The sequence below is a fragment of the Nilaparvata lugens genome, chromosome 3, assembly GCF_014356525.2.
Source record: "Nilaparvata lugens isolate BPH chromosome 3, ASM1435652v1, whole genome shotgun sequence".
NCBI lineage: Eukaryota > Metazoa > Arthropoda > Insecta > Hemiptera > Delphacidae > Nilaparvata > Nilaparvata lugens.
This window is the reverse complement of record NC_052506.1, coordinates 42,169,414-42,184,899: the sequence shown is the minus strand read 5'-3', so window position 1 is coordinate 42,184,899 and position 15,486 is coordinate 42,169,414. Positions and strand designations below refer to the sequence as shown.

Below are 15,486 nucleotides of genomic sequence, written 5' to 3'. Positions count from 1 at the left end.
TGACTTCACTTTTGAATCATTTTCTTCAGCGTTGAAATAATAGTAGTTTCATTCCATTGAAATCAATACTGTCATTAATGAAATCCAAATCTATTTTAAGTTTTTATCATATTGTCAAGTCCGAGAAGAAGGTCAAAGTTTTTATGAAAATCAAAAAGATAAAACGTGTGTTTCGATTTTCCTAATAAAGAAATATTTGTACTGTATTTCTCTTGTGAAATACCATGCGCTGTTGCTACTGGTAGTTTCATTCCATTGAAATCAATACTGTCATTAATGAAATCCAAATCTATTTTAAGTTTTTATCATATTGTCAAGTCCGAGAAGAAGGTCAAAGTTTTTATGAAAATCAAAAAGATAAAACGTGTGTTTCGATTTTCCTAATAAAGAAATATTTGTACTGTATTTCTCTTGTGAAATACCATGCGCTGTTGCTACTTCAAAAGGGTCTTCTATCAAGTTTTCTTTGTAACATTCCATACCTATGAAGTTCTTCACGAATGACCTAGTGCTTCCTGTGTCGATTAGAACTCTAAATCTTGTTTTAGGGTCGTTGAAGTAGGGAAGTTCATTTTTGTCATCTTGTAAGTTCATAATTGAACATTTCTTTCGAGGCTCGTATCCTCTAAAAAACACTCTGATTCGGTTTGTTCGGCTGGCTGGAAATACGTTTCATTTTCGTTTTCAACGGAGAGCTGTTTGAATTCGTCTGATAATTCTTTCTGAGCGTTTACTCCGAAATTATTATCAAACTCATCATTTTGCATTTCGTCAATTGGTCGACCTGTCATTTGAAACAGTCTTGGTCTTTTTTGGGGACGATTGTTGATTGAGGAAATGCTCATTGGCGTTGGTTGATACGAATTTTGGGGTCTTGGTTGGTTGTAGTTTGGATTTTGAGCTCTTGGCTGATTTGTGTTGAAATACTGTGGTTTGGGTTGATTGTATTGGAAATATTGTTGAGGTCTGTTCATGTGTTGATTTTTGTTTTGAAAGAACTGATCTTTCTGATTTTGAGTGTGATAGAACTGTTGTCTCTGAGGATAGTTTTGCATTTGATAGCTGGGATTACTTTTGTGTTGGATTTGAGTGTTAGGCTTTTTCAAATTAGAGTGGTCTTGAAAGAAACCAAATTTGAACTGGAAGTCGTTGGATAGCATGTTTAGAGCACTGTCCAACGAACTGGGATTTTTGGTTCTCATGAGAGACCCGAGAGGCTCTCTTAATCCTCTCAGCAATACTCTTAGTGCTAATCCATTTACAAACTGACACATGACTTCTGATATTGTAGGTTGTTTGTTTCGGAAATACGAGATCTGTAAATTCAGAAGTTTTTGGATTCGTTCATAGAATGAAAAGGGTGATTCACCTGATTCTTGTTTTAGTTCAGCCATTTCAAGATTGAGAGTAAAGCAATCTCTCTTGTCCATGTAACTATTGATCAAAACTTTTCTTACGTCAGGCCATGCATAAGTGTTAGAACTAGTAACAATGTCAAGAGTTGGGCTTTTAATACGGGCAAGGATAGTAGAATACAAGTATTCGTTTTGGAAATCATCTGGATTGGCGGTTACGTAAAATTTCGCTACAAGTTTGTCACAAATTCAAATAAAACGATTTAGCATAGTAGGCTCTCCTGAATAATCAGGGATCATGTCCAAGAATTCTTTCTCAAGGATAGGTACAGTTTGGGGATTGGTTGCTTTATCATTGTTGGGATTCATGGCTCTTAGTTATAGATGAAATTACAAGAAAAAGAAATACGAAAATAATGAGTAAAATTAATATTATTCAAGTTTGTAATAAAATGATAAAACAAAAATGTTTTGTTACTACAATACTATTATAATAATCGAGCTCATCTTGTCACAGTCCAGGGTTCTGTCGCACGTGTAGGATATTCTCCAGATGTGGAAGTTCTTAGAAGTTGAAGTCCGTAATAGTCCTTAGAAGTTGAAGTCCGTTGTAGTACTTAGAAGTTGAAGTCTGTAGTAGTCCTTTGAAGTTGAAGTCCGTGGTAGTCCTTAGAAGTTGAAGTTCGTTGTAGTCCTTAGATGATGAAGGTCCTTGGTTGTCCTGATATTGAAAGTCTGTCGCTTTTTCTTGATTCACTTTGTAGATGAAATATGGTACTGTTAACACTTTACTATACTGTTCACTAATTTTATTATTTTTCACACTTGTCCCGATATTAGGCGACTGAGTAGAAACATAATTTTGCAAATAACACTAACGAATTTTTAATAATATAATAGTTCACCAACTTATTCAATTTGATACGAAGTTATTTTGATGATTGTTCACTTATTTAAGTCCCGATGTTAGGTGACTGATACAACTTTTTCGTAAGTTCATGAACACTTCATTAACGGTTAAAACCGAAAAACCAAATTCTCGTTTTTGAAGTGTCCTACCAACTGCACCATTAAAGATTGCGATTAATCAAATAGACTTTTTAAAAAATGAATTTATTTGTTAACCACATATTACAATAATTTTATATCTCGCGATAGAGCTCTGTCCGCTATGTCCGATAGCTTGGAACTGACTACTAAATACAATGTTACCTTCCACTACAACTATGCTACATCAACAATAATGGAATGAGGAGTGCTGACTATATAAGTAATTAGCTATATAACTTATATATAAGTTGTCTGTTGTCTGTTATAGTCTATAACAGATATATATATATATATATATATATATATATATATATATATAATATATATATATATATATATAGAGAGAGAGAGAGAGAGAGAGAGAGAGAGAGATGTAAAATTCCCGGGGATTTATGGGAACTTTAGGATTATGATTTTTTTCATAAAAAATGACCGAAAAAGACGTTTTTTGTTACACAAGGTCTCAATCACCTGTTATACAACAGATTTATGTAAGAAATGTGAGGATGAATAACTTAGAAAAGTGTAGCAAGTTAAAGAAAAACAGTAATTTGAAGTTCATAGACTGAAAGGAGAAATGAACACTCAATAAATCATTCAATTGCACCACTATTATCATGCTATTTTTATGTCTTACAAGTTATATACGATTTTTTACTTACTAATAAATGCCTGTAGATCAGGTAAACAAAGTCAACAAAGTATTGAGTGTAATTTAAGTTTCATTGCATGATTTGATTTTATTCAAAATAAATAATTAATTGACCCACTAAATAAAGATTAGAGTAGAATATAAATCCAAAAATTAGAAATTATAAAATACAGCACAATAGGCTAAACTAAAAAAAGGAGCATACTCGAGTTAAATTCAATATTAAAAAGAAGATAATTCCACAGCTCACAACCTTTCAAGAGTTATTGAGGCTCACTTAACTTGTAATAAGATACTAGTCCAGAGCAACGAATGCTCAAAAAGATATAGAGGGAAAAGTTTGGTACCCAATTTTTGATCTCGCAGTCCTTTTAAGGATAGTGAGGGGGTAGCATATAAAAAGTCCTCACTCCTACCACACTCAACACTAAAACTGCTATAAAAATTGATGGAAAGCATAAAATGATGAAATAATACATTACATTGAAGAGTATTGAATGCTCTACAACTCACTGTCTTTAAAAAAAAATACTCGTATAGTCCAGTCAATGGAAGATAGAGGGAAAATTTTGGAACACAATTTTTGACTCCGTAGCTCTTCATTTAAGGATAGTAAGGGAGTAATCATATTAAAAGTTCTCACTCCTACCCCCTGTGTAAAAAAAATACATTTTTTTCGATGCATTGTTGTTGAATAATAAGCCATGAAAGTGCAAAAAGTTGGAAGAATAACTGTCTTTTCAAAGATTTTACACTTTCAAAAGTGAATATCTCAAAAACTAAAGAAGATATCACAAAACTCTACCGTACAAACCTTGTAGGAAATTTATCTAGTCTCATTTTTACTCAGTTAGCCATGGCGCTGAAATGCATTGTTTCTCAGTAACATGCGTGTCAGCCAGAAATGAAAAAAATGCAACTTTTAAACTACCCTCATCCCTTAATCTCAAGGAGTAGGGATGAAGACTTTTGATATGTTCACCTTCTAACTAGTTCAAACAAAGCTGCGAAGTCAAATATTGTGTTCCAAACATTCCCTCCCAATTTCCCTGACAATTGATTTCTCCGTTGTTGAACTGAAGATTTCACACTCAACACTATAACGGCTGCAACAATCGTTGGGAGATGCGTAAAATAATGAGACCAGTTGAAGAGAATATAATGCTCTATGAGCCCATGATTAGCACGGATGAATCGTTGAAAAGTTATAAGGCCAAAAAGATGAAAAAATCGGAGCCGGTAGGGTTTTTCTACAAAATGTAATACCTTAGGAAGCTCATACCTAGAAAACTATGAGAGATTGGAAAAATGTTGGAAATGAAACTTGTAGGATAATTTGATATATAAAATTTTGCTTCAATATTATGATTGTGCTCAACAATAATTTCCTTAAGGCCCATATTGTATATGCAAATAACAAAATATGGCACTTTCAAACCACCCCACTACCTTAGCACAGGGGGTAGCAGTGAGGACTTTTGATATGTTTTACCCCCTTATTACCCCCTTGAAAGAGCTACGGGGTCAACAATTTTGTTCCAAAATTTTCCCTCTATAATCTTTCATTGACTGGACTATACGAGTATTTATAAGACAATGAGTGAGTGAGCAAAAACAGGCTCAAGGAATGATGATTTCTTGATTATATAAATGTAAAATGTGGCTGAGGTTGATCAATATCAAATAGAATGATGGTTTATTGATTACATTGATGTAAAATATGAGTGTAAAATATGAGTGGGATTGATCAATTTCAATCATTTTTAGAGCAATTTTATAAATTCCCTTAAGTTCCCATAAATTCCCTCAAATTCCCAAAATTTCTTGGCCTCGGAAATATTGCCAAATCATAAGTTCCTTATATATATATATACATATACATAACGGAAAACACTTTAAAGTTTTATAATATAAATTGAAACAGGTTACACACGACATGGATAGATTAAAAACACTTAAAAACTTAGATTTCACATCTGCACCACTTTGTTTAAATGTAAGTTTTGAAGTGTTTTCAATCTATCCGTGTCGTGTGTACCCTGTTTCAATTTATATTATAAAACTTTGAAGTGTTTTCCGTTATGTATATGTATATATATAAGGAACTTATGATTTGGCAATATTTCCGAGGCCAAGAAATCTTGGGATTGAAATTTTGGGCCAAGAAATATAAGCTGATTGATCAATTCTCTCTAATGTTATTGTAGAACATACAAACAGATGGACAACGACTTTGGCCTTCAGTAAGTCAAAGGTGCTATATATAACGCCCAAAATCTGCGTTTTCTCCGCTTTTTCAAGAACTAATTGACGGATTTGGTACAGAAGTTCAGCAAAGGTCTAGAAAATTTGTCTTGAGAGTACTTCATAATTTCGCCACAGAAACGCCCAAGATGAGCGGGTTTACTGAGTTCTCCTTGCGTTCCCTGGTGTTCTTTATGTGTTTTCTCACATTTTTCAAGAATATATTGAGAGAAAATATTCAAACTTGGTACAGAAGTTCGGCTAGGGTCTAGAAGTTTTGTCTTGAGAGGACTTCAAAATTACGCCAATAATAGGCGCTTTTACAGCGTTTTCCAAGCGTTCTTTAAGGGTTTCTTTTCTCAAGTTTTTCATTGAGTTTTCAAAGCACTTTTCTACATTTCTCAAGCAGATTCGTACTGGACAGGGTTAAATATGGATGTTTGTTGAATTTTCCATATCATTCCTACTTCAAATATCAAAGAACCATGACTGAAATACAATTATTCTCATAATATCCTAACCAAGTCTCTAATTGAGGAATAACTGAAGGTATTCATCAATTCTGATAATAATGAAGATTTTTGCACTACATAATTTAAATAAAACTGTAGATTGAATCGAGCCTGAAAGAATCTTTTGACTTTTTGACGGATGGAAGAAAGCTCAAATGAAAAATGCAGATTAGCGAAGCAAGCCTGCTGATCCCATTCCTGAATGATCCAGTCGGATAAGGCGAGCGAAGCGAGTCTGCCGGCTAGTACTTAATAATATTCCATATTCTGCTCATCACGAGCTGGCAATTTAAAGAAAATATGTAGTCTATCTACTACGAACGCGCAGATCTGAAATTTTCAGTTGAAAATTTACACTATTTTTAATAATTTTATACCAATTTCAATTTAAAGTGAATATCTTAGATCTCCGTGTGTTTAGTATAGATGATTTTTTTTCTTAATTGTCTGGCGTCAGCTTGTGATGAGTGTATAGTTTTATCTTGACAAAACTTGAGATTCAGTGCTCATAGTATCTTAGTCAGATGTGTGTTGAGCTTTCTCTTGTGCATACATCTTATTCTGTAATGGTTGGAAAAAATACATAACAATGCAATTGATTTTTTTCATTTGATATTTTAGGAAAGCTTTGTAAAATTTGAAGAAAAATTGTTATTTTAGCTATTATTATTACATCCTCCTTTTCTCGACGAGTACAAATGATTGGTCTCCTTCCTCAGTTCCAAAATATTGGTAATGGTATAGTGAGGTCTACATTATAATGGCAGTTTAAAATTGACAATACTGTTGCTGTGCTTTTCTATCATACAACAAAACAGATAGCACTATCTTTCTCTCGCTTTGCTATGTTGTCTATTTGCCAGAATATGTTATATTTACTTTTGACAGTGACTGTACAAAACTGAACAAACAATTCTCAGCCGCCATTTTTTTTCTTCATTCTATCAAAATACTTGAGTACACAAGTCGTATAATTGATTTAAAATGTATTTTTGAAACGATGAAATAATTTTTAAACATTACCGTATGAGAAACAAAAATTAGAATACCTGAAATGACATTTTAAAAGTTGATAACTGACCATCCTAGACTTCATCCATGCTTCAGTTAGCCTACCCGTATAGGTTAGACCTACTCGTACCGGTATAAATTTATTTATTTATTTATAATTTTCACAAAGTTATTATTTCAAATAATATTGAAAAGTTATTTCAGAATTAATCTATTGAAATTACTTATTTTTAAATAGGATTTCTATTTTTCTATTATTTTAGAAAGAAATTGGAATAGAATACCTACCAAATAACTCAATTTCTGTTGTTTTGAAATTCAGATCGTTTTATCTCAGTTATGAAAGCAAATTTTTGAATCAAATTATGAAAAAATATATTTTCTTGATTAATTTGACATTAAATTGATTATTTTATCAAGGAAATGATAATTATTATTAGATTAAATTTAATGGGATGAATTGAGTAACAGCTGTGTACAGTCAGTGGCAAAATGGAGAGACTTGGCAACGTTTTTCTCCTATCTTTCTCACTGCCATTATAACGTGGACCTCACTATAGCAATACGTCTTATTAAAATTTAAGATTTTTTATATAATCTTAGCCGATTTCAATTTTTATTTCCTATATAAAATAATATAATCCTATTTTTGAATGGTATGTGTTTCATGATTTCAGGAATTCATACAGAGAAATCTCATTTGTTGAGCACAGTGATGTGTAATATAGAAATGAATTCGAAATATTATCAATCATGTATGCTGCCATTGGTGATGAAGGAATCTGAGAAGCTGTTCCTTCTTTTCAAGGATCTTGGTAGGTGATTCAAATCATAGTTGAATCAAAGCAAACAGCAACAGACGGAGCAAAAATATGTTCCATCAGTATTAATGTTGTAACGCCCACAGACGTCTGTCTGTCAGCATACGTCTTCTCACGTCTGCATGCAGACGTTTGATTTTTCTCTCCTTCTGTCTGTTTCTGTGTGCGTTTGCCTTCAAGTGCATTGTTTGTTTTTACAAAGTACATTAATGAAAGCTCAAAACTCAATGTTATCCATTATTATTGAAATAGGAGTATAATTTTCATATGGTCATGCATAAAGTATATGAGAATATATAAATGTGTAGAAAAAGTATATGGTCATAATAATATTAGATGAGTGTAGATTTGTCAAGTCTTTCTTTTCTCTACATTCTTCATTAGAATAAAATTGCTTAAACGAATGAACGAGTAATTCCTCATGGTCAGTAAGCTTATTTGCTTAGGCCAATATTTTTTATTCCAGGGTATCAAATAGTAATGGATGAATGATATCTAGTAAACTAAGTAACTATCTAGTAAACTAGTAAATATAATTTAAGAGCGGCTAATCGGAGAGGGCCAATCCTTTTTTGATAACTTCGTGAATGATTTATTAGAAGTCTTCCATAATTATACAATTTCAGACTTGATTGACTGATTTTTTGTAATTGAATTTCTAAATTATCTTATATGCTTACTCTCGATTGACTCAAACTGTTGAATAAATACCGCATAAAACATTTTGAGCAGTAATATAATAGACGTATATTTATTTATTTATTATTTCATCACAGTACATCATAATATTGGGAATACTCCCATTTCATAGATGATTTATCAAATAATTGCATCCTTAGAACTAAGTAAGATTTGTAACAGGTAAAATAAACAGTAACAGTATATAAAAAAATTATATTACAAAGTGTATCCTATATTAGGTCTATCATTATTCTTAGTCCTAAAAATAGAGCAAATGTGAGCATGTTTATTTGTGTCATTGAGTGCAGAGTTTATGGTTAATTGAATTCTGACCGAGTAGTACGCTTTATCAACTAAGATTCTTTTCACAGATTTCTTGAAGAGCTTTAGAGATTCGATTTTTCGAATCTACACTAATAATCTAATAATACATTGTGTCATATATGTGACACACTAACTTATTATACATTTGTATAAAATCGTATCTTTTCTTTTCAATGATACGTTTGATAAATACTATGTTAATATTCTGTTGATCTCGTTCATATTTTTATTTCAGGTTTAGTGAAAGAATCAGAAGCAACGGAACAGCGTAAACAGGACGTGTCAGAGGAATCTGCAGAATAATGATTGTGTTAATAGAAGTGAACTGGCGACTCAATGCCTGTCAAGTTTTCATCTTGCTAAAAGAAAGAGGCACCAACAATTGTACACACTTATCTGTAACTCCTGTTAGTTTTGAGTTTTCAGTTGGCAACAAAAGTTTTAAAATTGAGCCTGCTCTAATCTTTCTAAAACCGCAAACATTGTCTGGGTTTATAGGTGAAAGCAACAATTATTCGTTTCGTGTTAACATCATCACAAAGAAAGATTTCAAATCGAGTGAGAATAGAGCTGTAAGTTACAGTCCAAAACTGATTGAATCAAAATTCACTGATTTAACCTGTGCAAATTGCGGATGTGTGGTTTGTAGCAGCATTTCGTTCAAACGTATCCTGCCTCTTCCCTCTGAAGGCTGTGATATTTCCGATTTCTTTTGTCACAATCACGGAAATGAACTCAATACTGCTCTAGATAAGTTGACCAATATTTCTAAGGATGACTGTTTGTATGGATTATATTACTTCAAAATTAATTCAGACTATGTGAAATATACAAAGTGCGGCGTTATTTATTGTCAAAGGTGTTTGGAATGGCTGGGAACAAAGTGTGATAGGTCTGTTAAGCTGTGGAACTGTTCTATCGATTTTTCCGATTGCGATAAGGGACAGAAGAAAAAGCCTTGGCTTGACTTTTACGAAACAGTTTTGTTAATTGCAAACACATGTGTCCGGCCTTTGTGCAAAGTGGTTGTGCGCTGTCAAGTCACCGATACTTCAACGCAGCACCTATTGCTCTGGGTGATGGACAAAAACCTCAACATACTTCTCAACAAAGGCAACGGAAGCAGTCTTATAGAAATGAAAGTTATCAAGGTTCTTTACTTATTTGTTAAAGAAGAAACTGAACTAGTTGAATCGTGGCAGAACGATCCTTGCACTGAGTCAATTGAAGTGGCTAAGCAGATGCTCAGTGATGCAATTCTATCACTTCAACTATCATCAAGGATTATCCCACAATCATTGAATAAAACTAATAACATGCATATTGGATACTTAGGGATTCCGTTAGATATGTTTAAACTTGATGCTATACTTCTAAAGGAATAAAAATAAGTTTTCACTCATAGCAACGCTTAATATGTTTGCTAACCTCATTTTATAACAGATTGTAATTCCTAGTGTTGAAATTACTAAGAAGTGTTGAAAATGTTATCATTAGTAGATTTATTGAAATAACAGTTTATAATGGATCAGACTTTAGTTAAATTCGCTCTCAGCAAAATATAATTTGTTGGAATCTATTTCTAATTGCTTTTAGAATAAATAACTATCACGTGAATGTAGCCTTTACCAAGTAATTTTTCAACAAAACAATTTTTTATAGAAATAGCATTTGATTATGAAATTTCGCAATTACAATTATGTGACATTGATAGTAGCGTATCCCAATATATATTCGATTATGTTCTTCACTAAGTTATCTTTGAAACATAATAGGTTTTCAGTGTCAATCTTTCAAAATCCTTGAAGCAAATTTCCTTGTTACAATGAATTATTTGTTCAATGTCAAGTTTAAAATCTTGATCAGATGTGCGTTAAGTGAGATTGTGCTCACTCTGACATTTTTTACCAACTCAATTCATAGCCTAGTATTTTACAAGATTTTAATAATTGGTAGTCAAGTTGATTGAAAATGATCAGTCAAGTAGAATGATTGAAAATGGTATGTATAAATTTTTGACTGCAAACGTTTGAGTTGGAATGAAGCGAAATATAGCCTTATTTTATACTGTGTTAGATATTAAATCTACAATGTAAATTAGGGAACCTGTTTTGGGCAAGGCGTGTCGCTTTTCCATCGTTCAATATTGTCCTACTGTGTCTATCATTAGATAAACGAGGATCATGCTTTTGCTCTCAACAAAGAAAATTTTCTACTATTTTATCGTTCAATATTACTTGAAGTACGGTACTTCTGCCATCCATTAAATTTTAATTATTATTGAAAATGCTTTGAGTTGAATCATCAATGATAAGATAACGCTATTGACAGCTAACGTACTCAAGACTTTTTTCATCTCAGCTCTATCAAAACTAAAATGAGTTTGGAGGAAACTGTAGAATATATTCTACACCATTATCGATGGATTTTTGTCTGTTTCTTCCTACTTCCTTGTTCATTTTTATATGACATATACATAATATTACGAAATTGGATTTGTTTTTGGTTTAAGAACGCATCTATCGAGCATAACTATAAAGTGCACCATGTTCAGAAACAGGTAAGTTTCAAATTACGTTTTTCACGATTCATTGAATTTTAGTAAAAAATATATACCTTAATGAATGGTAAAAATAGAACTTTGATAGTATTGATAATTCACTTTCCTTGTCCTACCTACTACCATAGGTAAGAAGAGTACAGTATCTCTTTCCAAAAACATATATGTAAGGTAAACTATAGCCTATAGACCTACGGGTACCAAAATTTCAAGATTTTTTAAAGTACATTTATATGTCTAAATAACTGTTTGGGTATTGGCCTGTGTGTGTATGTATGCCATTGAACACTATATTCCTAATTAACTGATGGACTTGACATTTTCAACTTGGGTTTCATTGCACAAAAACCTGTTAGATTTAAACCGTGATTAATTGCCACAAGAATCAATCAGGGCAGCTTTCTTTTCAAAATAACCTTCTCTTGTGGCATTCAATCATGATTAAAATTTAACCTTTGTGCAATTGAGCCTTGAAGTTCTTATTTCATGAGCGTCCGACCCAAAGAAATGAAATGGAATGGAATAAAAACATAGATAGCCCAGTCAATGAAGGTCCAAAAAAGCAGTTTCGATCCGAAAATTAAATAAAAGCTGAATTTCCCACCATCGATAGAACCCTCCCAGAGGGTCATTCTCCCAAAAGTCCCAAGAAATCCTCTTGGAGCTTTCCGCCCCAGCCCCTTGAAACATGAAAATGCAGGTAAACACGGGAAATCAATAAATTATCTCTGTAACCATTGATCGGAAACAGTTCTTTTATATGCCATTCGATTCGTTACATTATGGACTACAATATTAGTTATATTGTAGTGGTGATCTAATGTCAACAAAATTGACAGATTAGAAGTATTTCTTAAACAGGAGGATCCTGACATTGTTATTTTCACAGAGCATGGCTTAAAAATAAAGGAAATAAATCAAGTTAGGATTCCAGGCTATTCACTGAGATCAGAATTTTGTAGAATAGCTCATAGAAGTGGTGGTGTATGTATATTCACTAGCAATGCTAAACATACCCAAACTTATGAACTGGATTTTGTTAAGAGATTTTCTGTTGAGATGGATTTAGAGGTGACGGGACTAAGGTTAAAAATTGATGATCGATTTGAGGTAGCAGTGTTAGGTATCTATAGGTCACCAAATGGAGACTGGCAAAAATTTGTGAGCTGCTCCATACACTTTTGGAAATTACAACCGCTCGTTTCACAAATGTTATAGTAGTAGGAGATTTCAATACCGATTTTGCCAGGCAGGATAAAATGACAGAGGACATTAGAGATATTATTAATATGAATAATTTAGAAATTAAGGTCCACGAATATACAAGAGTAACTCGAACTTCACAGACAATTATTGATAATATCCTCACAAATATAGAAGGTTGTAATGTCAGGTTAGGTAGCTCAGATCTATCAGATCATAACTATCAAATTTTAGATGTTAAGTTGCAGGGCCAGAATCCAAGCAGGAAAAAATCTTTTGTGAAAGAAATTCAGCAATATGAGCTAGGAAATATAATTGTTTGAAGCAGAACTGCTTCAAGAAAATTGGAGTAGTGTTTATAACAGTTGTAACCTAAATTTCAAATATAAGCAATTCATTGATACTCTAAGATTTCACATTAGTGTATGCTGTCCGATAAAAAAAATCAAAGTTAAAAGTAAATTAAACAAAGTAGATGAATGGATAACTGAAGATATCCTTACTCAAAGAAATATTGTTAGGGAAGCTTATGAGGAATTTAAATTAGTGAGGGATGTTCCGAGTGAGGTCAAATACAAATGTCTAAAGAAAAACTATGCAAAAGAAGTGAGGAAAGCTAAGTGTAAGAAAACAGCTGAAATATTAACAACTAGTACCAATTTTAACTCTGCTGTTTGGGAGGTAATTAATAGAAATAGGAGAGCAGCTCAAAAGGATACAGTTACTAATGTCCCTAGGATAATCGATGAACATGGAAATTATATGGATGATAGTATAGACATTTGTAACTTTTTCAATAAATATTATCAACAGGTTGCATATAATCTCCAAAAGTCACTGAACACTAATACTTATAATACAACTACATTAAATGCTGAGCCAATTGAAAGGTATTTCAATTTCATCCATTATCAAGAGATGAGTTGTCAAGAATAATAAAAAATTTGAATAACAAAAAAACAGTAGGTTTGGATGGGGTCTCAAGCAAAATTTTAAAAGAATGTGAAAATGAATTACTGGACCCTTTATTGCATCTCCTTAATACTTCACTAGAGCAGGGTATTTTCCCTGATGATCTGAAACAAGGAAAAATTTTGCCAATTTTCAAGAGCGGTGATTCTGAAAGAGTTGAAAATTATAGACCCATTAGTATTCTAAATGTAATAAGTAAAATTTTTGAAAGAGTAGTTTTAAATAGGTTATTGATGCACCTGGAAGAAATTAATTTCATATGTGATGAACAGCATGGGTTCCAGAAAGGGAAATCTACTAAGACTGCAATAGTATCCCTTGTTGAAAGACTAATAGATATAATAGATTCAGGTGAGAAGGCAGCCGCAATATTTCTTGATTTATCCAAAGCTTTTGATTGTGTGAACCATAGAATATTATTGGAAATACTAAAAACTGTAGGTGTGAATGGTATAGAACTAAAATGGTTTGAATCATATCTCATAGGTAGAAACCAGTGTGTTGAGCTTACCAAGGTGGATGGGAATGAAATAGTAAAAATTAAATCTCAAAAACTGGAGGTCCAGGCTGGAGTACCTCAAGGCTCAATTCTGGGTCCCTTACTGTTTCTGTTGTATGTGAACCAATTACCAAAAGAGTTAAAAGATCACAGAGCTCTGTTGTTTGCTGATGACACATCTCTTATCTTTAACAATTATTTATTAGATAGTCTAGAAATAAATGCTTTTACTGGAGTACAGTCAATTGTCCAATTCTTAAAGCAAAGGCAATTAACAATAAATAGTAAGAAATGTCAATTCCTACAATTCAAAAGTAAATATAATTCAGTAGAGGATAGAGAAATAAATGTGTTTGTAGAGGAAAATGAATTAGACCAAGAAGAGAAAGTAGCATTCTTGGGAATTTTATTGGACAGGAAATTAACATGGCATCCTTACATTGAGAGGATATGTAATAAGATATCATCTGGGGTATTTGTCCTGCGGCAGCTTGCTAGGCTGAATGATAAAAAACTACTGTTAACTGCTTACCATGGACTTATACTATCTCATATTAGGTATGCTATTTTAGTATGGGGTAATTCATCTCAACAAAATATGGACAGAGTGTTTAAGATTCAAAAGAAGGCACTCAGATGTATAGAGAAAGTGAATAGGCTAGACTCTTGTAGGCCTTTATTTAAAAAGCTTGGTCTATTAACTGTGCCATCTTTGTATGTATATGAAGTTGTAATGCATGTGAAAAAGAGTGGTGTGATCCAGAATTCAGATGTTCATGAGTATAATACGCGAAACAGAGCAGATTATCATATAATGGGTCACAATAGTAGGTTATTTGAACAAAAACCAGATTATATTGGTAGGAAATTTTATAACAAGCTACCTCATATCTTGAAAAGTAATGATGATTTGAAGATTTTCAAAAAACAAATGAAAAAATATTTAGTTGATAAAGCTTTTTATAGTGTACAAGAATTCCTTTCAAACCTAAACTAGGTTGAACTACTTAGTGTTAGAATTATTATGTAATAACATGACTTGTCTTATACTCTATGACTGGAGTCTTTAGGACGTAATCTTAAAAAAAAAAAAAAAAAAAAATATTCATTTTTTCAATAAAATTAACAAGTAGTTTTAAAGGAAAATGAGCCACATAATTAATGTAGCCACTGTCATTGCAAATCCAATGATGTATATTGTTATGTATTTGCGATTCGATTTGACGCTGTGGAAGGGGAAACAGTCGACGCGGAACGGCGCGGCTGAGTCTCTTAGCCATAGTAAACAGCAAACTGGAAATCTATCTCTGTAACCATTAATCGAAAAAAAAATCTATCATATGTCATTCGATTCGTTACATTTGGTAACATTTGTTTTTTTTCAACTTATCAGGAGTACAGTGTTATCATATAGTATCTCAGGTAGGCCCACCCTTTTATTTTTTTTTTGTTCACGTGATCTGATGATATTCACTCCATTATCAAGTGTTTAAATTATAAAGAGTGATGAAACAAGATAAAACACAAAAAAGCTATGAAAAGAAATTTTGAATCTTCATTTTTCACAAAATAAGGATAAGATGAAGGAGTCGGACACATAAT

General features: G+C 32.4%; 1 protein-coding gene across 4 annotated transcripts in view; it reads left to right on the top strand.

The window, feature by feature from the left end:
* Positions 1-15,486, top strand: part of LOC111043354 (delta(24)-sterol reductase) — a 114,157-nt gene that overhangs the window by 55,105 nt on the left and 43,566 nt on the right. For all 4 annotated transcript variants that reach the window (XM_039423815.1, XM_022328279.2, XM_039423814.1 and 1 more), the window contains 2 exons: positions 7,502-7,639; positions 8,886-11,210. In XM_039423815.1, the coding sequence (XP_039279749.1) occupies positions 11,028-11,210 (183 nt within the window). In that variant the 5' untranslated portion in view covers positions 7,502-7,639; positions 8,886-11,027. The remainder of the gene's footprint in view (positions 1-7,501; positions 7,640-8,885; positions 11,211-15,486) is intronic.